Source organism: Lissotriton vulgaris, chromosome 10 (genome assembly GCF_964263255.1).
Source record: "Lissotriton vulgaris chromosome 10, aLisVul1.2, whole genome shotgun sequence".
Taxonomy (NCBI): domain Eukaryota; kingdom Metazoa; phylum Chordata; class Amphibia; order Caudata; family Salamandridae; genus Lissotriton; species Lissotriton vulgaris.
The window spans coordinates 859333147-859358247 of record NC_141698.1 but is presented as its reverse complement, the minus strand read 5'-3'; the positions used below and the strand labels follow the sequence as shown (position 1 = coordinate 859358247).

At 44.6% G+C, this 25101-nt stretch overlaps 1 protein-coding gene across 5 annotated transcripts in view; it reads right to left on the bottom strand.

Annotated features, from left to right (window-relative positions):
* OLAH (oleoyl-ACP hydrolase) overlaps nucleotides 1-25101 on the bottom strand; it is a 174412-nt gene that overhangs the window by 36402 nt on the left and 112909 nt on the right. For all 5 annotated transcript variants that reach the window (XM_086941812.1, XM_086941810.1, XM_086941811.1 and 2 more), the window contains exon 5: nucleotides 23429-23598. In XM_086941812.1, coding sequence (XP_086797938.1) covers nucleotides 23429-23598 — 170 coding nt within the window. The remainder of the gene's footprint in view (nucleotides 1-23428; nucleotides 23599-25101) is intronic.

Below are 25101 nucleotides of genomic sequence, written 5' to 3'. Positions count from 1 at the left end.
ACCACACAGTCGCCAGGTAGAGACTTAGCTGATTTGTCGACCCAAACTACTCTACGTGCCATTTTAAACTCTGAGAAAAGAATGTCTTTTATGCCAGTCCTAGAGCTCACTAGATGTAACGACTTATTCCGTAATGTTGACCAGAGTTCACAAGGGTTAGATGGTAATAAAGGAGCATTTGCCAGGACGACCGTGTAAGGAGTTCCTTCTGGCAGGAGATGCAAATTCAAATTTGAGTTTGAAATACTTCCATGATTTGGTAACTGATGACTCAGTGTATGTGTGGCTCGCAGCCCTTCCCTTGATGTAATACTACTCCCCCTAACAATTGGGTGCCCATTTGAGGGAGCTAATCCGATGTGGTTTTGTAGCTATGCCATCAGATGTTGTAGGACAGTGTGCATTACTTATGGGACCACTAGCCACTATTCCTGTTCGGCTCACCAGCGATGTATCAGTGCCCTTACATGGGCATGCATCCGAGTTAGCTATGGGAATGCTAGTAATGGTCTGCTCTAACTTGGTAAGTCTGGTTTCAATTAGAGTCAGTTTCTGTAATAGTGGATCCAGCAGAGCCAATACCTTTGTTTCTAACCTTTTGCAAAACTCTTCCTCATTTGACATTCCGTTGGACTTCTGGCTACCATCACTACCATTGATGTTAGTTTTACGTCTAATTGCCCTGAGTAATTGCTGTTTTTGTTTCTGTGGGCCTCGACCCTTTCTTTTTTTGGGAAGCGGTTCATGACTGTTGGCTTGTCTTGCCTTCTTACCCCTAGTAGTTACGTTAGACTTACATGGTCCGCTTGCTGACTCCGAGGATGTAGTTATTTCAGAGTCTACATCGACAAGGTGTGTCGGGTTAGATTGAGAAGTAATATCTTCAATAGGATTTTGCAGAAGCGGCCCTACTGGTACATTGCAGTTTCGGGCAAACTGTGGTTCTAATGATAAACTATGTTCAGTAAGTTCAATCTTGTGAATGAGTGCTGATTCCGCTCTTAAAAGAAAAGCATTGAGTGTCCCCCCAAACCCAGAGCCAACGCCCGTCTTGCACTTACTCATTTTAAAGGAGCCAGGTAGTGATAGCAATGATAGCAAATAACACAATACCTTCCAGTGTCAATATTTGTTGGCTTGAATTCAAAATGTTAATAATATAGCCCAGCCCAGCCTCCTTCATGCTCTAACGGGCCAGGGCAGGCGCACGCGCGTCCCACACTGCGGGAGCCCGAGGCTGTCTTTAAGCGCCGCCAGGTGCAGAAGATTCGCATAGGCGCCTCCTGGCGCGGGTGTTGCTGGGAAATGTGGCCCCCTGCTGACCTAGTAGTCACTGCTCTCCCGGTGTGGCGAGTAAAGTGGTGGCGTGCAAAGGTAAAGTGCTTTGAGTGCTGCAGTCCCAGCGCGTATTTAAAAATATACAAAAATGCAGTGATAAACATCGGCAGCGCAAATCATTCAGCTGAACCAGACTTCCTTCAACGACTGCTCAACATCAACATAAAGACGGGAGAGGGGGTCAGAGAATTTAAGAGGGGTAGACAGAGCCTACATAGACATGCACTCTTAAGGACTGTCTGATTAGAAAGAAAAACAAGCATTAGTAAATGCATTAGGTTTCGCCTATGAAATTAATAGATTTGCCTGTGAATGACTAAATGTAGTAAAAGTGTGAATTACATGTCACAGATTCATCATCATCCATGCTTCTTGCTACAGGAGGCAGCTTCTTGAGGATGGCATTGATAACGAGACATGAATGAGTTCTGTAGCACAACAGGCCAGGTAGGTACTGTATCCTTTTCTTGCCGTAAATGTGATATGTGACAGCAGTAAACAACATCATTAAATCAGAAGTGTGGGAGTCGGAGACAGACACGACATAATCAGCTGATCAAATCCCGTGGAGGAGGTAAAAGCAACACCTGCAGGGAGTGATGTGAGGCAAAAAAGTGTTGCAGCATAGGACAAATGTTTGGAAATATGCTGTCACTCAGAGATCGTGCTGGTAACGTGGCAGGACGGGGAAGCCACTCATGAAAACAGGGCGTGTCTCATAGGGTTGAATGTACTCCTGTCTGGAGGGAGAAGCGAGGGGTAGGAAGGAGCAAGTCTTTGCAATTAGGTAGCGGTGGCAGTAGGTAGGGAAAATAGTTTATAAAGTGGGATGAGTTTGATTCACAGCGACACTTCTGGCAAAAGGCTTGGGTGAAGAACACCCAAGGCTAACTGGTCCAAAAGGTAGTGATGCTGCATACTTAGGCACAGATGAGTCCTTTCTGTTTAGTCACGAAAAGCAAGAGCCCAAATTACTACTTTAGCTCGGGGACAACATAAAACATGTCTGCCAATAAGTTAAAAGGATTTAAAATATTCCAAAAAGTCTGCGTTTTAAGACAACGCCGTGATACCTGGCAAGATGAGCTGCAAGGGAAATATTGGCCTGATCATAGGGGCAAGACACTACTTGTAAAGCGCTTTGAAATCAGTTGTGTGTGTATATAAAAAAGCGCTCAGCTTTGCACAGTAACAGATGTGCGCCCACGCTCTGACGCAGCACGGTTGATTAACGTCGAGGCTGCCCTGAAAACAAGCATTGGAAATGCAATAGGTCTCGCAGCATTAGAGTTAGTGCTTTTAGAATTGTTTATGGGTTTTTTTTGTAAATCTTTAGCATTTTTGTTTCCTGTAGCCAATGCTAAAGAATTACAAATAAAAAAAGCCATAAACAAATCTAAAAGCTCTAACTCAAATGCTCCGAGACCTATTGCACTGTGTGAGGGTGATGGGTTGAGGGTGAGTGAGGGTGAGGGTGAGTGAGGGTGAGTGAGAGTGAGGGTGAGTGAGGGTGAGGGTGGGTGAGGGTGAGTGAGTGAGGGTGAGTGAGGGGTTGAGGGTGAGTGAGAGTGAGGGTGAGTGAGGGTGAGTGAGAGTGAGGGTGAGTGAGAATTAGCATAATGCAGTGTCTTTTTTTTGGGGGTGGGGGGGGGGGGGGGAGGGTTAATTTCGTATAATTTGCCTAAAGGAAACTCAGCGAATTCCTCATAGGTCCTGGTATTTCCCCACACTAATTGCTGGATAACTTAACTGGTGGGAACGGTTCAGGGAAGTATGCCCCGCGTGCACTTACTTATACCACCCCACTTTTGCATAAGAGTCGGGCGCTGGGGAGTTCACGCTCGAATCAGAATTTGCAAGAATATCGGAATGACTGCCTTAAATATAGGAGCTGTGATTGTTTTCGAGCAGCTTCTAATCTAGACATAAGTGCAATAACATTTATGCTTCTTTGGAAAGATAGCCTATCTTCAAACCGCTCTTGTAAATGTGTTTAATTGAGAGGGTTTAGAATGCTTTTAAGTTATAATAAAGTCGTTTTTGAGTCCGACCTGGAACATTTCCGGATTGGCCTGCAAGAGCGTGCTTTTAACTCGCTAAATGGCTGGGTCCGCCGGACTGCTGCAGCAACCCGATACCTCAGGGCTGCGACGGCAAGCGAGGGCGCTGCCAAAAACATTTCTACACACTGGTATTTTTTTTTAAAGACCGTGTTTATGACCGTCCTGTACTGTGAAGGGAAAAACAACTTACCTTTTGGGACGAGATAGTGCAAGTTATTAAAAGAAACGGGGTGGGAAAAAAAAGTCTGCACAGGAGGACTTTCTTTTGCTGCGAGATTCATGTCTCAGTCAGACCTATTCAGCCGCTTGTTCGTGGAGGAGAAATGCGACATGGCGGGGAGGGGGCGGAGCGGGGGAGAGGGTGTGTGTGTTGTTAGGAGGGCATTGCGAAATGCGAGACGGAAGGGAAAAACAACTTACCTTTTGGGACGAGATAGTGCAAGTTATTAAAAGAAACGGGGTGGGAAAAAAAAGTCTGCACGGGAGGACTTTCTTTTGCTGCGAGATTCATGTCTCAGTCAGACCTTTTCTGCCGCTTGTTCGTGGAGGAGAAATGCGACATGGCGGGGAGGGGGCGGAGCGGGGGAGAGGGTGTGTGTTGTTAGGAGGGCATTGCGAAATGCGAGACGGCGGGAAGGGGAGGGGGCGGAGCGGGTAAACCAAGACGGACGTGCACGCGCTTTTAAGCTCAATGCGCATGCGCATTGAGCTTAAAAGTCACGGGCACTGCAAGGAATCGCCACGATTCCTTGCAGTGTGGATAAAGAGTGGATAAGTCCCAATACTCTCGCTTGCTCGATGCGCATGCGCATCGACAGGCGAGACCTAAAAAAGCTGAGGGAAGATAACAATGAAAATGTAATCGGTCAGGGACTGCACCGAATACTTGCAAACTCGCCCTCAACATCCCAAGTCATCGCTATGGACTCAAATGACAACACGGCGTAACTATTTTAACAACTGTAACCCAATTTTCTTACAGCCAACAATAACCGCATCAGAATTGGCCAACATTCAATGTATTGTCTGAAAACAGCTGCACACGCGGCTCTCGCTTTCTGTTACAGCACATTTACTAAGTGCATGAACACTGAAAGATGCCTGGAGATGGCTTGGATTTGGTGGTGCGCTGTCCTGCACTATATAGTGCCACAAATCCGGGAACAGGGCTCGAAGCACAGTAATTCGCAGCATGTTCCTACGCGGCTCTTTTCAGAATGAATAGTTTATGCTCAAACGCTATGGCCTACACACGGCCTGTCTGACAAGTTTGCACAGTGCCCAGATACTAACAATGAACCTGGACTGTCAACACTTTCCGTATGGGCGCTAAATACGCTGCTTGGCTGCCTGTACCTACTAATAGGGTGACCGGAATTTCATAACAAGTGCCCAAGTGCCGGCCTAGGCAACAAAAGGGGGCACTAAAGTGAGTGCCATCTTCAGCCCGGGAGTTGGGGGGGGGGGGTTGGGGGAACTGGCGAGTGCACGTTGCCCTAGGGGGACTGGTGTGTGCCATGCAAGAACTGGATTCACGAGGTTTCAGCTGACACCAGCCACCGCGCCCAGTGCCCACGGCACTCGGGCAGCACTGTAACTTTAAAACAAGGGTGCAGCTCTTGTTTTTGTTTTGTTTTCCTGATCGTTGCTTGAGGCACTTAAAAGAAGTTCCTCCAAAGTGGATGAACACAGTACTTCGCCGATGGGAAACTGATAAGAGAAACATACAGGAAATAGAATGCCTACAACCAATAGAAACAAGGAATAGTAAAGTGACAAGGACCAATAAGAAGTGAAGGCTGGATGTAAGTCCCCCTTCAAGATATATTTAATACAATAGATTTCACAACCACAGTGCAAGCCCTGTGCAGGTGAAACGTAAAAAAGTACCTGTTTAAGCTGCGTTCAATGGAGGGACACTGGCTGTAGAGACCAGAAATGCATTATTATTATTATTATTATGGAATTTGATTAAGCACGAGGCTACCCCCACCGGGGGTGTCCCGGCGCTGTGGCCAGAAGCGGAAGTGACCACGGCGGCTAGTAGCAGGAGAACAGGTATGTTTTCAATTTGGACCTGAAAAGGGGTTCTAATTCAGTGAGTCTGAGGTTAAGCGGTAGGGAGTTCCATAGCTTAGCAGTGACCACTGCAAAAGCTCTGCCTCCTCTTCTAGAGCGATGAAAGCGGGGAGGCAGTAGGAGACGAAGATGGTTGGATCTAAGGGAACGGACTGAATGGACCTGCTTCAACCTGTCTCTGAGGTAGCCTGGTCCATACCCATTAAGTGCTCTGAAGGCCAGGACCAGGGCTTTGAACTGGATGCGGTGAGAGATTTGAAGCCAATGTAAGTTCTTTAGGTGCGGGGAGATGGAGTGACGATAGGGGACGTGGCAGATCAGTCTAGCCGCCGCGTTCTGGACAATCTGTAGTTGGTGACATAAATATGCAGGAGCCTCTACATAAAGACTATTGGAGTAGTCCAGGTGTGAGGTGATAAGGGCATGAACGACAGTCCTCATCGAGTCCATAGACAGATAAGGGGAGATTTTTTTAATCATTTTTAATTTGCCAAAACAGGCAGAAGTAACCTTTTGGATTTGGATTTTGCAAGAGAGTTCATTGTCAAAATAAAACCCAAGGTTCCGGGCTGAGTTGGCAGGAATGGGGGGGGGGGTTCAACTCAGTCAGCCACCATGCGGAAGGCAGCAGAGGGGTTTTTAGATTAAAAAATAGCACCTCAGTTTTCTCGGTGTTCAATTTTAATGTATTAGCTGTCATCCATTGAACAATGTTGGTGAGGCAAGATTTGAAATTGTCAAGTCCTTTGTCAGAGTGGTCTTTAATGGAAAGAATAAGCTGAGTATCATTTGCGTAAAAGACCACTCTGACACCACAGTTCTCAACCACTCTTGCCAATGGCGACATGTACACATTAAAAAAGAGAGGACTGAGGGCCGACCCCTGGGGGACTTCACAGTTCAGGGGCATCTTCTCTTTAGACAGGTAAGGTCGACACCATACCTGTTGCGTTCTGCCTGACAGGAATGATTTAATCCAAGCCAGTGGTGTACCTTGTATTCCTAGGTCACGCAACCTTTCCAGTAGTAAGGAGTGGGTCACTATGTGTCGAAAGTGCGAGCAGCAGAAGGCTCTGACCAATCAGAAGCAGGAGGATGACAGCGAAGTGGGAGGCAGCCAATGGTGAGTAACGATAAGTATGGGGCGGGTTAAAGCCTGTTTTAAAACCTATTATTTACAAAATCTTTCGCTGACAGTGCATGCGCACTTGTCATCTTGTGTGGTGTCAGGCCAAAAAATCTACCAAAATAGGAAAAAAAACTTTTGATTTTGCTGTTGGATGTCTACAGCTATGATGGGCCCAGACACGGTACCCAGTCAGTCAGCTGTTGCAGTCTGAGTCAACATATCATTTATCCTGTGACAGCAATACTTTAAATTCAGCAAACAAGCTACCTGTGTTTGTTTGGGTAGGGGGCAGGGAATGGTCACACAGATTTATCGTGTGCACTGCAGTGGCTTTTTTACTGTTTTTACTTAAAAGTAAGGAAGTGCACATGAACCAACCTCTGCAAATCAATGAACCACTTTCCTCTGGATTGCAGCCACACACCTTTTGTTTATAACCACAATGTACAAAATCCCCTTTACAAGCCAGTAAAAGCTTTCAAACTCGTAAAAGGGCTTTTGCAACCACTTAATAATCACAAATTCGCATGAAAGGGAAATAGCACCACTATTTTGGGGAAAGGATGTATCATGCGGTTATGCCAGAATTGTTTTTACAAACCAGCGTTCAGTTCCTGGCCTCCGAGTTGGAGATATGACTGATTTGTGAAAAGGAGCAGTCCCCTTGGGATGGCTTCTCCTTTGGGAATCTCAGGCGGTTTCTATAGGAACAGGTAGTAAGCAGTACAATGGCTTACTCTCATCAATGTCTTCCCAAATGGGAAATATATATATATATATTTAACAAAACGCAGCATCTCTTCCTTTAATGGGCATAGGATGCAGTTAATACAAAATGCTTCACGTTTGATGAATAAATACTGGGGCGGGGTCTAATGTGCTGTGCAGGGCACCATCCCTGCATTTGCAGCTATTTACAGGCTGTCACAAATTACAACATGTACATTAATAATCATTAGGCAGATCAATTTGGGACCCCTGCAAATGAACAATTGCAATGCAGTGTATTACTACATTGGCCATATTGAAAGCAGCATTTCTATTCGCAAGCCAGTCTGCATGCAAAAACAATCCTTATTTGTGAATGGGAATAGTACATCATACTCTTACTCAATTATAATGTATCAATGGAAATACAAAGAACTTTTGGCCAGATGTACATACATGCAGGTCACAATCAGTGAATGTACCTCCTCATCACCTTTCTACGATCTGTCTGTCATTTTTGTGACGTGCCCCATGTAGTAATAGTTTGCATCTCAAAATGCACATTATGACAGGGTCACAAATTGACCTACTTAATAAATATTAATACATCAACTTAGGATCCCCCTGTGGTTGGCTACAAACACTGGGATTGTGCCACTCTGAGAATCTGGCCCTTTGCGAGCGCTATTTTTGCATTTGGGATTCATCATACCAAATGCAAAATCGCAATTCTAGAAATTGCTAAATTGCGATTAATTGCATTTAAGGAATCTCAATTTGAGATTCCTTAAATGCAATTCATGAACCATTTTAAAATTGTGAATTCGCAATCTGGGGGCGCTATTTACCGCAAAGTCCAACTACGTGGTAAATAGCAAAAACTTTGAAAAATGCACTAAAGTGCATTTTTCAAAGTTTCATGTTGCGCACACACATGCCCTAAGGGCATGTGTGTGTGCAACAAATGTCCACATATCAAACTCAGGGGTGCAACAGGGTGTCCTTGAAATCGCAATCTCAATTTGCGAATCGCTAATTGCGATAAGCAAATTGAGATGGTCTTCCCATTCATTCCTACGGGCCTCTAGACCCATAGGAATGAATGGGGAGATATTCCTTAATTGCAACTCGCAATTTGCGAGTCGCAATTAAGGAATTATTAGAAATCGCTATTTTTTAAGTGATTTCTTGATGAATAGCATTTTGCTATTCCTTAATAGCGAATCGGTATTTTTTGCTATTAAGGTATCACAAAATGTGTTCTTGATGAATCTGGGGGTAAATTTCCAGGAATGAAACTGTAACGCAAACGTGTGTTTGCATTTTTACACGTTTTATTAGGTCTCTCCATTGAAGAACAAAATAAAAAGCTTTCAGAGCTGGTAGAACACATTGAACATGACATTTTTGTCAGATTTGTTTTGAGCATTTTTTACCAACACATGATAATTTCCTTCAATATTTCGGGGTACCAAACATGAATGGGGTTTCTATCAGCTTGGGGTGTACACATGTGACACACTGGGTAAAGTGAATTTAGGAAATGTGGAAAGCAATTGAAGGCAAAATGCCAGTTTAGGGTACCTGGTCTTTTGGTCGCAGTTATGACTCCTTGGCGTTATGGAAACATGTCACAACCACGTATCTTTAGTATCTACACATTCTAAGGTTCTTTCACTGGGTTTCCAACCTCCTTTGCCCTGATTGACTCTCCAGAAGATCCTTTGTGAAGGCACATAGCCTTCTAAGGCATTATCCCAATCTCTGGTCCTCTGGGTCTCCTAAGCATGGCATGCTAGACATGTATAGGATTTCTGAAGGTGTAGGGTACCTAAAGTTGATAAACTGAGTGCAGTGCATTTGAAAAAATTAGTAAGTGACTTAAAATGAATTCCGATTTAGGGTACTTGACTTTCTGTCATAGGCTGTAGGTTAACATGCCACAGTGATATCTTTTCAACATCTACAAACCTTATCTTTTTCTATCCCTGGCTGCCTGACCTCCCTCACCCTGACTGGGTGATTGGAAGATAGATCGTGCTGGACATGATGTTTGTCAATTTGTCTTTTATTTTCAAAAACATGTTAACCCTTCAGTCTACCTAACGCAGGATTCTATCTATTTCATTGACTGACCCATGTCTTTCTTCCCTGCAGTTTTCTGGGTGGGGGAACCAGATATGAGTCACTTTTCAATAGATCTGAGTTCCACATGCTAAAGACCATGAATTATTTTTGATGGAGGAGCTTCCTTAAGGGCTATGTATTTGTGCTAAGGGTCGACTTGCAACCAGAGAAATCTACAGACCCAATAAATCTTTAAAACAAGCATTTGCAATGCAATAGGTCTCACATTTACGAGAGTTTGATCTACTGACATTGTAAATTTCAATGGCGTTTATTTATGTGTTGTTTTTAAAACATAAATAAACGGCATTGTCATTTACAATGCCAATAGCTTAAACTCTCGCAAATGCAAGACCTATTGCATTTGAAATGCTTTTTTTTGTAAAAACGGCCCATTCCGCACTTTCTCTTTAATGCCCGCTGCGCCCCTTTCTTTAGACGAGCAGTGTCTAAAGAAATGGGTCTGGCCACAATTAAAGTCCAAGTGCAGTATGGGGCGCTTTTACAAAAAAAAAGCATCTGTTTGTCAAGTTGATAAACAAATGCTTTTTTTTTGTGAAAGTCCTTCATGCCGCTGTTTCACTTTAATATTGTAAATGTAACAAAAGGAGGGAGGGAGAGAGACAAGTGGATTCGGTCTCCCTTGGTAATACGTCTAAACAAAATAGAATCCACTCAGAAAGTGGTGGTGATCCCTAAAGTGATGGGGAGCACACAGTGCTGTTTAAATGCCCCTCACACACCAACAGGCCCCTTGGTGTCATGCTTCATCATCGGGGCCTTCGCACCCCTCTACGGGATGCGGCGTGCTACAACTCACGGATACGTAGGAGCACTTGTTAGTGAACTATGTGTAGGTGTGTGTTTAGGGAAGGAGTGTGAGTAGTGAGGTGAGGTGAAAAAGTGAAGGTTAATTAAAAAATACCTGGCTCGTAGGAAAAAATTATTTATTATGTCCTCGGCTGGTATTATTAAAAAGTGCAAAGTGAGGTTGATAAATATACGTATTAGGGTATATCAACCTTTGAAAGCGTCGACATGTTTCGGAGTACAATGACTCCTTCTTCAGGACGAGGATATGCACGTTATCCTCACCTTACTCACATGGGTGTAGAATGTCAAAGTGTATTCTACCAAAAACAAAAAACTAGGTGAAATGTACCTATTAATGTTTAATGTGGATAAGCTCTGTTGCGCCCAATTGGCGTTAGAAGAACCTGTGGAATAAAAAACATATTGAACATCACAGTTGGATGTCCAGGAACCGGGGAAAAACAATGGTTTCCAGTTATATGAGGGTAAAAAGAACCCGAATTGAGGTTCAGGGACCCTGTGAAGTAAAACACTGAAAAAGACACACAGTAGACATAGACATACATCTATAGTAGAAAAACATGCCAGGATATCTTTCCCAACAAAGACTGTGGAGGAGAGGAAAGAGTTTTTAATGGAGGCTTACTTATAGTTCAAGGTTTTCTGACCTCATGAGTCTAAGTGTAGTATTGGGGGATTCCTTCCTCACTGCTCAGTAAAGCAACCTAAAGGATGTTAAGGGTGGGTTTTAGGTTGATATAGTTGTAATGAGAGAAATTCTGACAGAAATTCAACTAGCCCTCAATGCTGTGACCCAACTCACGGTTACTGCATGGTCTGATAGACTGCCTTCCCCTCAACTCTGCTCCGACGAAGTGTAGGATCAGGTTGGTATTTGGCCTCTTATATACTGCCCAGGGCTTCAATTAAAAGAGTAAATTAGTTAATTTGAAGCGGAAACATGCCCAAATACGGGTGTTGTGAGCCGGAGAAGTCCAGTATTGCGCGTTGGGCTGAGGCGCGATGTATGTTTTTAATGCGCATGCGCTAGGAGTTTGTGCTGCTGTATTCGCGCATGCGTGGCGCCCGTGATTGACTATGCCTGGCAAATGTCAGAAGTCCGGTATTGGGCGTTGGGCTGAGGCGCGATGCATGTTATTAATGCGCATGCGCTAGGAGTTACTGTATTCGCGCATGCGCGGCGCCCGTGATTGACTATGCCTGACGATGTCAGATGGCGCGCATGCGCGTCAATAAGACGTTGCTGCCCTGCGCTAGTTGAATTGGCCACCTGGAGGACTAGAAAATAAGCAACAGTAGGGGTATCGCGATATTCGGATCAAACCCCGTGTTCAGGGTATTATAATTACAATTATAGTAAAGGTACCTAAAAACGGCATTGTTCAGAAAAATGTCCAAGTATTCATGACATCATAAATGCAATGAGATAAATGCATGGAAGTTACAGTAAGATGTGCTGTTAACCTGGAGGAAAACCAAGAGATGTCACTGTCATCAGAAAGGATCAGCGTAACTGGCTCCAAGGAATGGAGTCATTTAGCCAAGAGGTGTCAGTCCCAAGACGGAACACCCACCGCTGCTCTTTCTCAAAAAGCCCTGCCTCTGTAGGCAGTTGCTCAATCACTGTCCAGTGTATCTCATTAACACAGTGTTGGTATTCAAGAAAATGGGCTGCCATTTTAGGAGTTGTTTTTTTGCATCTAATGTTGCTTTTATGCTCATTGATCCTTATTCTGACTTGCCTTGTTGTCATGCCCACCTATTCCTTCTTGCAGGGGCATGTAATTAGGTACAGAATTTCTCTCATTACAACTATATCAACCTAAAACCCACCCTTAACATCCTTTAGGTTGCTTTACTGAGCAGTGAGGAAGGAATCCCCCAATACTACGCTTAGGCTCAGGAGGTCAGAAAACCTTGAACTATAAGTAAGCCTCCATTAAAAACTCTTTCCTCTCCTCCACAGTCTTTGTTGGGAAAGATATCCTGGCATGTTTTTCTACTATAGATGTATGTCTATGTCTACTGTGTGTCTTTTTCAGTATTTTACTTCACAGGGTCCCTGAACCTCAATTCGGGTTCTTTTTACCCTCATATAACTGGAAACCATTGTTTTTCCCCGGTTCCTGGACATCCGACTGTGATGTTCAATATGTTTTTTATTCCACAGGTTCTTCTAACGCCAATTGGGCGCAACAGAGCTTATCCACATTAAACATTAATAGGTACATTTCACCTAGTTTTTTGTTGTTGGTAGAATACACTTTGACATTCTACACCCATGTGAGTAAGGTGAGGATAACGTGCATATCCTCGTCCTGAAGAAGGAGTCATTGTACTCCGAAACATGTCGACGCTTTCAAAGGTTGATATACCCGAATACGTATATTTATCAACCTCACTTTGCACTTTTTAATAATACCAGCCGAGGACATAATAAATAATTTTTTCCTACGAGCCAGGTATTTTTTAATTAACCTTCACTTTTTCACCTCACCTCACTACTCACACTCCTTCCCTAAACACACACCTACACATAGTTCACTAACAAGTGCTCCTACGTATCCGTGAGTTGTAGCACGCCGCATCCCGTAGAGGGGTGCGAAGGCCCCGATGATGAAGCATGACACCAAGGGGCCGGTTGGTGTGTGAGGGGCATTTAAACAACACTGTGTGCTCCCCATCACTTTAGGGATCACCACTACTTTCTGAGTGGATTCACTTTAATATTGGCCATGCACCTTACTGTAGATGCGGCTCGTCTAAAGACAGAGGCGCAGCCGTCAGTGAAAGCGCAGCGTGGGGCACTTGTAAACAAAAAAAAAGTGAAGAAATATAAAAATAAAAACTTCCGGAAATGTTCGGTGCTGAAAATAAACCAAATGCAAAAACAACAGTTGATGGACAGAATTCAGAACAATGTCATACATTCACCCCAGTACAGAGATCTGGGCCTAAATCCATCGTTTGTTTGCACTCCACACCACCCCAGTTCAGACATGGCCATATGCAAATCAGCCTTGACCCTGTGCCTCATGGGAACAGTCCAGCCCGAACTGCCAAGCCGTGTCTTTCCTGGACCGGAATCAAGCATCCTAGGACCAATTTCTGGCTATCAGCCGTCTTCAGCCAGGATAGCTTGACTCCAGTTTTGTGGAGAGCATGGGACTCACGTCTGAGCATACCACTTTGTTTGCCATAAGTTGGCAGGGTATGCTCAGACGTGAGTCCCTTGCTCACTTTGCCACTGGATTCAAGCAAGCCGGGATGAAGACGGCTGAAATGCCAGAAACCGGTCCTCGGAAGCTTGTTTCCGGTCCAGGGAAGGCATGGCTTGGCAGTTCGGGCTGGACTGTTCCCATGAGGCACAGGGTCAGACTGATTTGCATATGACCATGTCTGAACTGGGGTGGCAGAGTGGGCTAAAGAACGGTGATGGATTAAACTCAGATAAGTTGACTGGGTGTGAGTGTTTGATTTGTTCAGATGCTCCGTCCATCACCACCCCCTTTTGTACCGCAAATAAACCAAAGGCGCAGCTGCCACTGTATCAGCACGGCGTGCCACGTTATGAAAAAAAGAAAAAAAGCATTGCGGGAGAGCGTGTTGTAAACCATAATGCAAAATAGTGCTTGGTGGCTGTAATTAAAGCCTTCCGAGTAACATGGGGTGTCCTCATGGGAGGTTACAAAATGAGACAAGGAGGTACTAAGGAGGGACTACTAAGCCTATTCACTAATGAAAATCCAAACTTTACAAAGGACGATGACACAAGCCAATGAAAAATGTGGGCGGAGCTTCAAGGATACCTGAATACAGCATGCCTCGCAGAGTAGCGCATGCGCTCTCCAGCCTCAACCTAAAAACAGACTCCCCTCTTCCCGTACGCTTAACCCAGTTCAAGACGCTTTGCGCATGCAAGGAGCCAGACTGAATTAACGTGTGATGCTTCTGTTCATTAAAGAGTGTACTAACTTAGGCCAATAAATACATTCACGCAAAACATTGTCCTTTAGTGGTGACAGCATAGAGAACGAGACACTCATGCAGTGGCTGAATACCACAAGCCCTAACCAAGAAATCTGAGTTCATATCCTATCTTACCCGCTTACCCCAATTGTGTGATCCTATGCAAATCCATTTGATTCACATACCTCATTTTAATTGAGCATCAGATCTGAGACCAAATTAAATAAATTGTTTTTTTTTTTTAAAACACATTTTTTCTGATGAATTTCCGTTTTTTGCAAGGACTGTTTATTTTGGATTGTTGCCTAGTGTTGATTAAAAGTGTTCTTTCATGTGTAGCCTGCCAACACCAATTTCAGGTTTTCTCGTTTAGTAGTGTTTGATAAAGACATTTTAATATATGTAACATCAGCACTGTCTGGTCCTAAAACGGTCATGCGTTTTGCATTATGCTTCCTGTTTCCTCCACCCCACTACTTGACTGTAGCCCACGGATTGCTTCCTGCTATCAAAGGACATTAAACTGCTCTTGCTGTACCACTGGTAGCTACGCCCCCTGACTTTGAGTGACACATCTTTGGCCCAGCCTACTCATCTCGGACGTGTGCCAATGCACCTGTTGCACCAACTATATCTACGCCCCTGACTGTGAGTGACGCACCTTCGATCCGAACAGACAGCTCAACCTGGCCCGGTACCACTGCTCCTGCGCACCTTTGATATCTACGCCCCTCACTGTGAGTGACGCATTTTCCACCCAAACACTCAACTCATCTCGGCCCGTTGCCACTGCGCCGGCAGCACCATTGATATCTACGCCCCTTGACTGTTACAAACACAGCTCTGGCCCAGACTGCTGATCACTGCCCGGTGCCACTGCACCTGCTGCACCAATGATATCTGCACCCCCTGGCTGTAAGTGACACAGCTTCGACCCAAACAGACAACTCATTCTGGCCCTGTGCCACTGCACCGGCAGCACCATTGATATCTACGCCCCCTGACTGTGAGAGACACAGCTTCGGCCCAGACTGCTGATCGCTGCCCGGTGCCACTGCACCTGCAGCCACAATGATATCTACACCCCCTGACTGTGAGAGACACAGCTTTGGACCAGACTGGTCATCTGGGGCCGGTGCCACTGCGTCTGCAGCACCAATGTTTCATATGGCCATCGGAGACGAGGAGTTCCCTTCTGACCCCTTTCTGCACCCCTTTTGAGCCACTATCACTGTGCTTTGTTTCCGAGTTTGTGGAATGTGACATGACAATGCTTACATCGAATGTCAGTGTGTAATGCTGTATTGTATGAAGTGACCCAGCTGCAAGCAGCACGTCATAGCCAGTGTGAAATGGTCGTCGTAAAGGTAAATGGCTATATTTGATTAGAATTGTAGCGCTGCAAAGCCACTGTGTTTTAGGCGCTTAGAAACATATCTTATTAAACCTGATAACATTTCTGCATGCCATCAGCACAAACCATAGAGTCCTTGTTTAACTCTGAATAAACGTTATCCCTGCTACAGCAGAAATGTAATTTACAAAGAAACATGACTTTAAATTGCATTTGACATAGGTATTTGTATTTATATTTATAGAGCGCAATTATCACCTACAGGTCTCTAATCGCTAAAGAAGGAACGAGACACGGACCAAGCCTTCCAGCACAGGGACTGGGATTAACCCGATCCCCAAGCCTCTTGGCAAAGAACCGTTTTCAACTTCGTCCTAAACGGAAGGAGGGCATGCTCTTTACGCACAGTCTCTAGTAGTTTGTGCCATAAAGGGGGAATGGGGATGGAAAAGGCTCTGCCCCCTTTGGTAATCAGCCTGAAACGCTGACACTTCAGCAGACAAGCCTCTGAGGACCGTAAGGTTCGATTCGGAGTGTAGAGTGCTAGACGCTCTTTAACGTACTGCGGGGCTTGGCCATAAATGGCCTTGTGCGCAATGCAGAGGCCTTTAAACTTGGCTCTCTGCCTTACCGGAAGCCAATGCAGGTGTTGAAGGAGAGGGGTGGCATGGGCTTTCCTGGGCAGTTTGAAAATCAGCCTGGCCGCGTTGTTCATGGTAACCTGGAGTCTAGCAAGTAGCTTCTCCGGAAGGCCGATGTAAGGGGCGTTACAGTAGTCCAGGTGAGAGATTATCATTGCCGTCACGATCAGTCTGAGAGTGGAAAAGCTCAGGAGAGGGGCGAGCTTGCAAAACTGTCTCATCAGGCCTGCGCAGGCTCCCACTACTGCGGAAACCTGCTGAGACATAGACAGATCAACGTCTATTTTAATTCCAAGGCTCTTCACGACCAAGGCTGGAACTGGGTCGACACCCAGCTCCTTCTGCAAAAAAAGGTTACTCCACGGGTTAGAGGCAGTGGTAATAGCCAGGACCTCGGTCTTATACGGATTGATTTTAAGAAAGTTGGATGTCATCCAGATGGTGATAAATTTGAGGATGTTTTGTGTCTTAATTTGGGCAGCTGATGAATTGTCAATCTGGATGATAAATTGAGTATCATCCGCGTAGTTATAAATCTGGCAATCCATGGAGTTCAGTGCGCCAATCAGTGGCTACAAGTAGGCATTAAAAAGGAGAGGGGACAAGGCTGATCCCTGCGGGACACCACAAGAGAGACTGCCCGAGGTAGATATGTGGGATGCCAGCTGTACTCTCTGGGTCCGACTGCTAAGGAAAGATGTAAGCCATTTAAATGCTGTGCCCTGGACTCAAGATCATATATCCGTGACAATACAACCTCATGGTTAACCGTGTCAAATGCCGCGGATAGATCCAGTAGAACCAGGGCACACTGCCTCTTTTTGTCCACTTTGAGCCTAAGATCATCCGCCAGCATCACCATTTCAGTGCTATGGTGGGCCCTGAAACCTGCCTGATTGTGACTTAGAAGATTGTTTGTTTCAAAATAATGGTAGTGAGATTTCAGCACATGTTGCTCCAGCACCTTTGACAAAAAAGGCAACTGGGAGATCGGTCTGAAATGTTTTAGATTTTTCACATCCGCCCCCGGCTTCTTCAAAAGCGGGATGACCCGCGCTTCTTTAAAGCTCGCCGGGACAGTGCAGAGAGTCAGGGATTGATTCAAAAGTGACTGCACCTCTTCCTCTATCCCGGGAAACGCTATCTTAAAAATGGTGGGTGGGCATGGATCTGCCCGGGAGCCAGACTTAACCCGTTCTATTAAAAGGGTCAGGGAATCTCCAGTCAGAGTCGGAAAGACCGCCAGAGGTGGTACAGACAGGGGCACCAAAGGGGCAGGTGACAAGGAGCAGGGTACAATAGAGGTGGTGGTGATTACCTCTAGTAGGTCCTTGACTTTGTCAAGAAAAAAGGACTGTAACAAGTTGCAGTCTTCTGGTCTGTGTGCTGGCCTCACCATCTCTGTTTGCCTCAGTTCAGAGAGACCCGGAAGGTTTCTTTTTGGGTATCCTGGGCTGAGGCAATCCGAGTTTCATAAAATTCCGCTTTCCTCCCGAGGAGGGCTTTTTTATAGGCCCCAAGCCCTAGCAGAGACTCCCTACGGGAGTCTGCATTATAGGATTTCCGCCATGCTCTCTCCTGTTGACGGAGACGTTGCTTCAGGGCTCTTAGGTGGCCATTGAAACAGGGGGCTCCCTTGCCCCTGTCTCTAATTATAACTCTCTGCATGGGGGCAACTATGTCTAAGGCCTGCTTTAACCTCACTGACAGGGCGATACTAGCGGCATCCGGATTGCCCTCAATGGAGTTTGGGGCTGCTGTATTCTTTAGGGTATTGACCAGATCCGCGTGTTGGATTTTCTTCCAATTTCATAATTCTTTCCATTCCGGGGCGGTGTTGGGTGCCTGCCTGGTAGGAGGCAGCTGGCCACTAATTAGATAGTGGTCTGACCAGACACAGGGGCTCACGTCTATTGGGTGGACAAAGGGGTGTGATGTCCAGACCAAGTCCAACGTATGTCCCTTCTCATGTGTGGGGACTTGTACCACCTGCTTAAGTTCCAGAGAGGTCAGGGCTTCATTAAGTTGGGCAGCCTGACTGTCCATGGAGAGCTGATCCCAGTGTAAGTTAAAATATCCCAGAATTAATAAGCATTCGTAACGTGTGCGGATATCATAAACCAGTTCAATAAAGGCCTCCACAAACTTATAAGAAGTGTGCGGGGGTCGATATATAATCAAGATGGCTAGACAAGAGACTGGCGAGCAGAATTTCGCCCCCAGCACATCCGCCCCTTCAATGCTTTCAGCACAGATTATTTCGGCCTTCAACTCCTTTTTATATAGAAATGCTACTCCACCCCCCCTGGTGCCGCCCGGTCTATTATGATAGACAGCCGCATAGTTTGGCGGCAGAGAAGCAACAATGTCCGGGGTGGAGGATTCCTCAAGCCAGGTTTCCGTAATGCCAAGGAGATCCAGGGTGTTATCCTGTAGGAGGGAGAATACCGCAAGGGTGTGTTTTTGAAGGGAGCGGGTGTTGAGAGAGGCTACCATAATTCCCCGTACTGTGGCGTTTCCAGGTGGCTGAGCAGGGGGAACATTCGACTTAAAAGCAGTATTTCCCCACTGGGTTTTTAGCAGCTTATGGGATCTGAGAATGTCAATGGTTGCGCTTTTGAGGGGCACCTAGTTATGGGCCAAACTCTGCAGGTCGTCCGGGCCAAACAGGAGCCTGGGGCCAGGGGTCCTGGCCCCCGGCCCGATCGGGCGCAGACGGGCTTGCCTTTGGGGCTCCTTCAGCGCACCATCGGCGCCCCCGCTGCGCGCGTCCGCTGCGCGTCCTTACCGGCCTCATCTTAAATCCCCTAGCTTGGGCAAAAGACTAGAGCACTAATCGCGGTATACCCCAAAGCTGGCTGCCTGTGGGTCGCAGTGGCGCGTGCGTGTCCCTCCGATCCCCCCAGCGCCTAACTCGGCTGGGATGTCGGGCGGGATTCAGCTGGAGCAGTGCATGCAGGTAGAGGTACAGGTTCAATTTTAAAAACAGCACATTTTTATTTGTAAAAAGGACGCAAGCTACAAACTCCCAGCTTCCGCCTCAGGAGCTGGTCCCAAACTAAGCCTTCATTTCAAGCCAAGCTAAGCTAATTCAAGCCAAACTCTTTCATACAGAAAACGGTGACTGACTCGGCCATTGTCTAGTAGAGTTGCTGGGATTATTCTTTCTTTTCCACATCTCATCCTACATTCTTTCAAATCACGCAGATTTATTGCATTCAAAGCTTGAAGAAGTTATGCAATCTAGCCCTGCCCCTTGCCCCACCCATTTCTTCAGCCCCAACCTCCACACCTGCTCCACAGCATCTAAAGCCCTACCTGGATCCTCCCCTCAGCAGGCTGCTGTCTGTGTGGTCCTGTGACTCTCAAGTGCAGCAGGCACCAAAAAAGTAGCGATGGACAGGACACCAGCCTGCTTAGGTCAGATTGCTCACCTGAACAGAATGCGCCTATACTCACATTCAACCCTTGTTGTGCAGAATCTCTACCTTGCGATTTCTTCTATTCAACTCATCAGAATTTAGTTTGCTGGTGTGGATCCCTAAAATGCATAATACTCTTCAGAAATACTTCAAAGAAAATAAAATGCTGTTGCAATGTGCGAGCTGCAGTCACCCTTGACCTCCTGTGTATCAAAAGTGCAAGTTGTGTCTCTGGCTAGTGAACCAGGCGTCACTTACTCTTGTCACATTGAACGTTCACACCATATATCCCACAAACTGCGCTGCTGACTTGCACGCTTCTGTAACAGGTGTGACTATCACCGGGCAGTTCCGTGGTCCTCATCTAGCCGACTCCAGAGGGTCGAGATGCTGGGTCGGCCCCAATGATGTTCATGCCTGTGACGTGCAGCCTTCCCAGAGATGTGTGTGCAGCAGAACGAACTCTCAATAATCTACAAGGACTCGGCTACAGCTCTCGGGAGGGGCAGGGGTGAGCTAGTCTGTGCTGCTGCTTGCTCCTAACGCCGTAAAGAAAGTGAAAGCATGCCGAAGTGCCGTGCCCGCACAGCAAACACGTCCACATCTCTTGTCCGGGCACGTGGAGGCACGGCAAAGAGGAGTCCAGGCATGTGCACATGCCCTGTCCGGCAGGCATGCCAAAGGAAGACAGGGAGGGAACCAAACATGCTTCCCTCCCAATAGAAAGCACGGATTTGGCAAGTGCGCCAGTAAGAAGCGTGGGTGGAGCTTCCACCCTCGCTTCACAAGCCAAACCAATGACAATGGATCTCGCCAGGAGCGAGCAACGCATGCGCTGCCTCACTAGGCGAGACCTAAAAATGGGGATGTATGACGTTACAACGCATACTTTTACAACGCATACCTTTACAACGCATTTTTAACAACGCAACATCCATTACAACACATTCCATTACAACGCATGCCATTACAACGAATTTTTAAAAACTACCTTTACAACGCATTCCATTACATCGCGTACTACCTTTACAACGCATAACATTACATTGCATGTAAGGTAAATATTGGATAGTGTAGGGGTAAACATTACTATTCTAACTCCAGGGGGTGCAACAGTAGGGTAAGTGTTGGATAGTGTAGGGGTAAACATCACTATTCTAACTCCAGGGGGTGCAACAGTAGGGTAAGTGTTGGATAGTGTAGGGGTAAACATTACTATTTTAACTCCAGGGGGTGCAACAGTAGGGTAAGTGTTGGATAGTGTAGGGGTAAAAATAACTATTCTAACTCCAGGGCATGCAACAGTAGGGTAAGTGTTGGATAGTGTAGGTGTAAAAATTACTATTCTAACTCCAGGGGGTGCAATAGTAGGGCAAGTGTTGGATAGTGTAAGGGTACTATTTGTTGTAATGCTATGCGTTGTAATGTATGCGTTGTAATGACTGCGTTGTAATGACATGCATTGTAGTGGTATGTGTTGTAGTGTCATGTGTTGTAATGGTTGCGTTGTAATGGCATGCGTTGTAATGGATGTTGCGTTGTAAAAGTTTTGTTGTAATGGTAGTGCGTTGTAAAAGTTGCATTGTAAAGGTTGTTTCCCAAAAATGGACCCATTGAATCCAGGTTGATGAGTTTTGTTTGAATCTCAGCACGTTTGATTACCCAGAATGCCAAGCAGGTGTCAAAGTATGGGTTAAAAAAATAAATCACAATAGCTGCCCGTTTTGGTGGCATAAAACTCCAGAACGCATGGCATACAGCATGAACATTACCCCCCAACCTTCCCATATTTTTCCTAAAAACAGTACTGGGTGGGAGGTATTGTATAGGACTGATGTAGGCCAAAACGTTAGCTGTGTGAAGACCACATTGGCTTTACACTGTCACGATTTTCCCCAGCTCCTCTCCATTATGACAGGCCCACTTCCACATGTGAGCTACTTTGTTGGTAGAAATGTGAGAACACTAGGTGGTGGGTTAGTAGCTGTTACCTGCTAATTTCACAACATCCAGTCACTGAAATAGGAGGGAATTCTGTTACTAATCAATATTTGAGGTTTGCAAGGAAACATGGGTAAGAAAATTGATGACATTCACAGAAACTACACCACCCTGGATACCCCAGGTTGAGTAGATTTCAGAAATATGTGGGGTTGATAGTTTACACAAGGTGCTAGCTGACACCGGGATCAAACATCACTATCCACATCCCAAATATTAACCTCATTCCATGTTTTTTTCTTGTTCTTTCTATTGTCCAATTTGAGGGCGTTTTTTGTACTAGATGATAAGCCCACCCACACATGTGGGGTACGCTTGTAATTGGGAGAAGTGTGGGAATGCAGGATGGTATGGCATTTGATATTATCTATTGAATTTCCTTAGAGTTCTGGCTTTATGTTGTAAGTCGGTATCCTTTTCAACAAACTTCATCAAACATACCTAGCATTATAAGTAAACTAGACTTTGGAGTGGATCAAATTACAATCCAATCCTAACCACAAGCTCTTGAGGACCTTTTAAAAATACAAAGTTTGTTCACCCACAATTTGTATTCATTAAGAGTTTAATTATCAAGTGATGCATGGTGAGTACAGAGAAAAACCATTGAAAACCACATCTTGATTGTTGGTTCTTGGTATCATGGGCATTTGACCAACTACATCCGCTTTACATGTTAGCGACAATTCTGGGCCCAAGCAAGGACTCAGTGCTTTTTGTATTTTATTTTAGCCTAAGAAAAATATTCAAACAGCATCTGGCTCTACGAAAGGGACAGGTGTGGTCTCATTGGCCCGACTATGACTTTAAAAGAAAGCAACTCTTCTAAGAGGTCAAGGCTGTCAACCTATTGAGAGTGGGATTGAAGCAAATAAAGCAAGAACCACTGCTTGGTATTTTCATTTTCTGATATATATAAATATGTAAAACAAAGAGCAGCACATCATAAAAGTTCAGTTACCAAGCACAACATCTACTGATACCAGAGATATTGAGGCAAGAGGTTTTGGCTTCAGACATCCTGCGTAAGCATTAGCGGTGAGGTGTTACTTCTTGGAACACAGATGATGTAGGTTATTATAATGTTAATGGAATGCACTCCCTTTGACCTCATTTGTAAACCAGCTATGGGAGGGGAGAGGGCAGGGGCAGGGGAAGTATTAATGTGCAATATTGTGGATGTCTGATGCCTATTTAAATATTACATGTTGATGATTCTCTGGCACGTGTGTCTGTGCCCAAGGAAGGAGCCAGACGCTGTTTGCATTTTTTCTCAGGCTGCGAAAAAAAATCCAATAATCACCTGGCTCCTTACTCAGGCTGCGATTCTCCCTCCCGAGTTCATCAGATAAGTGTTTGATGTCTCTGATAATGTCATATGTGTAGTAGTAAAGGGGTCCGGAAGCAAGTGCCATGTCGCATCATGTGGGAGTTTGCTGGTGCCCAGAAAGGATTGGGCACGGGACACTCCCTTCCAGGACCCACACGCCAAAACGAAGGTTATCCCTCAGCAAGTGATTCAACATTTTCAGTGCAAGTGTACGTTGAAGATCTGTGAATGAATCACATATTTCTGCAAGGATATAACAGGCTAAGTGGATAACATTCCTTGTAGTATTCAAAAGCTGTGCAGTGTAAAGTTCCAGAAAGACATGTCACATGGCCTTGATTGGCCAACAGTGGTCCACGTGGGATGGGTCACATATTTCTAATCATCCTAAATATCTAATTTGCTGCATTATAAATACAGTATATGTACTCACATGAAATTCTCGACTACTTTAATATCTGCTTTTAAAGCTGGAAGGAAGAGTTTCACAAGCTCCTTGTCTGCCAGCATCTCAACAGGTGTGCCTCCAACACGTGCCATCCATTGGAGAAATTCTTCATCACTATGATCTGCTCTTTTCTGAACTTGAGACCGTGCTTTTGACTGCAACATTGAAATTGTGCATTTGTTTAAATGAAAAAGGTACAGTTTGATAACAACATATCTTACTGACTGAGGAGCTACTGGAATCCAGCAAAAAGTAAAAAGTTGGTCTGAAGTACTCTCTTGTGTTCGCGATGAAGACACAATGTATGAATTACCTGCACTTTTTACAGATTTGCACAGGGTTACTCTTTTGAGTTCAGGCACATTTAAATGCTCGAGCATGATAAGCTAGTCATAAAAGCTGCCTAACTATAAAGGAATAATACACTGTGGCATCTAGCAGGAAAGACAGAGGACTTTAAGGGACACATTTAAGATTTTGATAGGAAAAAACAAATCAAAATTCATATTTCAAACACATATTAGAAACTGAATTACTATACTACAGTTACATAATTTGTAAAAAAAAATGAATTAGCGACTAATTATTGAACCAGCAACATATTAACATATGTTCACTAAAAAAAACAAAGGTTAAACTGATGTTATAGTTAGATCTGGACATAATATTTTACTCTACATTTAAAAAGGCCTTCATAATTCCTTCATAATTCCCTAAAAAACAAAGGTTATGGTGATGTTATAGTTAGATGAAAATGTCTGCTACAAATTTTAAACAAAACAAGCACAGAAATTCACTAGTTATAGTTTACTGAGTTAACTAGAACTTGCGCCCCCATCAAGCACTGCTTATAACTTCAAAATTTACATCACTCATGACATGCTGTATGACATAATCTATGACATCACTCACAACATTTCAAATTACATCACTGATGACATCATCCAAGCTTCTTTCGTACACTGTGAGGGGGACACAGGGGCCATTTCAGTGAGATTAAGGTGTGGTTTTTGCAGGGTAGCCCTATTGATTTTTGCTTAAAGTTGAGAAAAGTTCACGAAAGAATGATGAATTAACCAATCTGAAGGAGGAGAAGGCAGTCAACATGCATAACAGGCTTATTGCTGAACAACCTTCTACAGTGTCAGACGGTCTTGTGGCGGATGAAACCTATAGAAGTGCTTTAATAATATCGAGAAAATAATATAATTTATAACAAATGTGCAGAATTAACATGTAGGCTTTAATTAAAAGTAAAATGCATTCAAATGCAAAATTGTAGTAGGCACCCATATTTACGCATACTACATCTAAAATAGCTTAAGCAACATTGCTTGAAAAGCTGACCTCACTAGAAATGTTTATACGTGCACACAATGTTTATTTCTTGACCCCTCCCTGTACATGTTATTTAATAAATATTAACTGCATACATGTTTTTCATTTAACTCTGCAAAATGTTTCTACTTACAGAAGGATCACTGTTAACTCATGATTAGTTTTTGTCATTTAATGAGGTGATGAAGAAGTTTACTAATGAAGATGCAGCATTGATTTACAGAATATGAATGACTGCTGTGCAAAATGTTTTCTTTTCGTTATATTGATTTTTTAAACTTTTACATAAATGAATATACTTGGTATATTAGGTTAGAAAT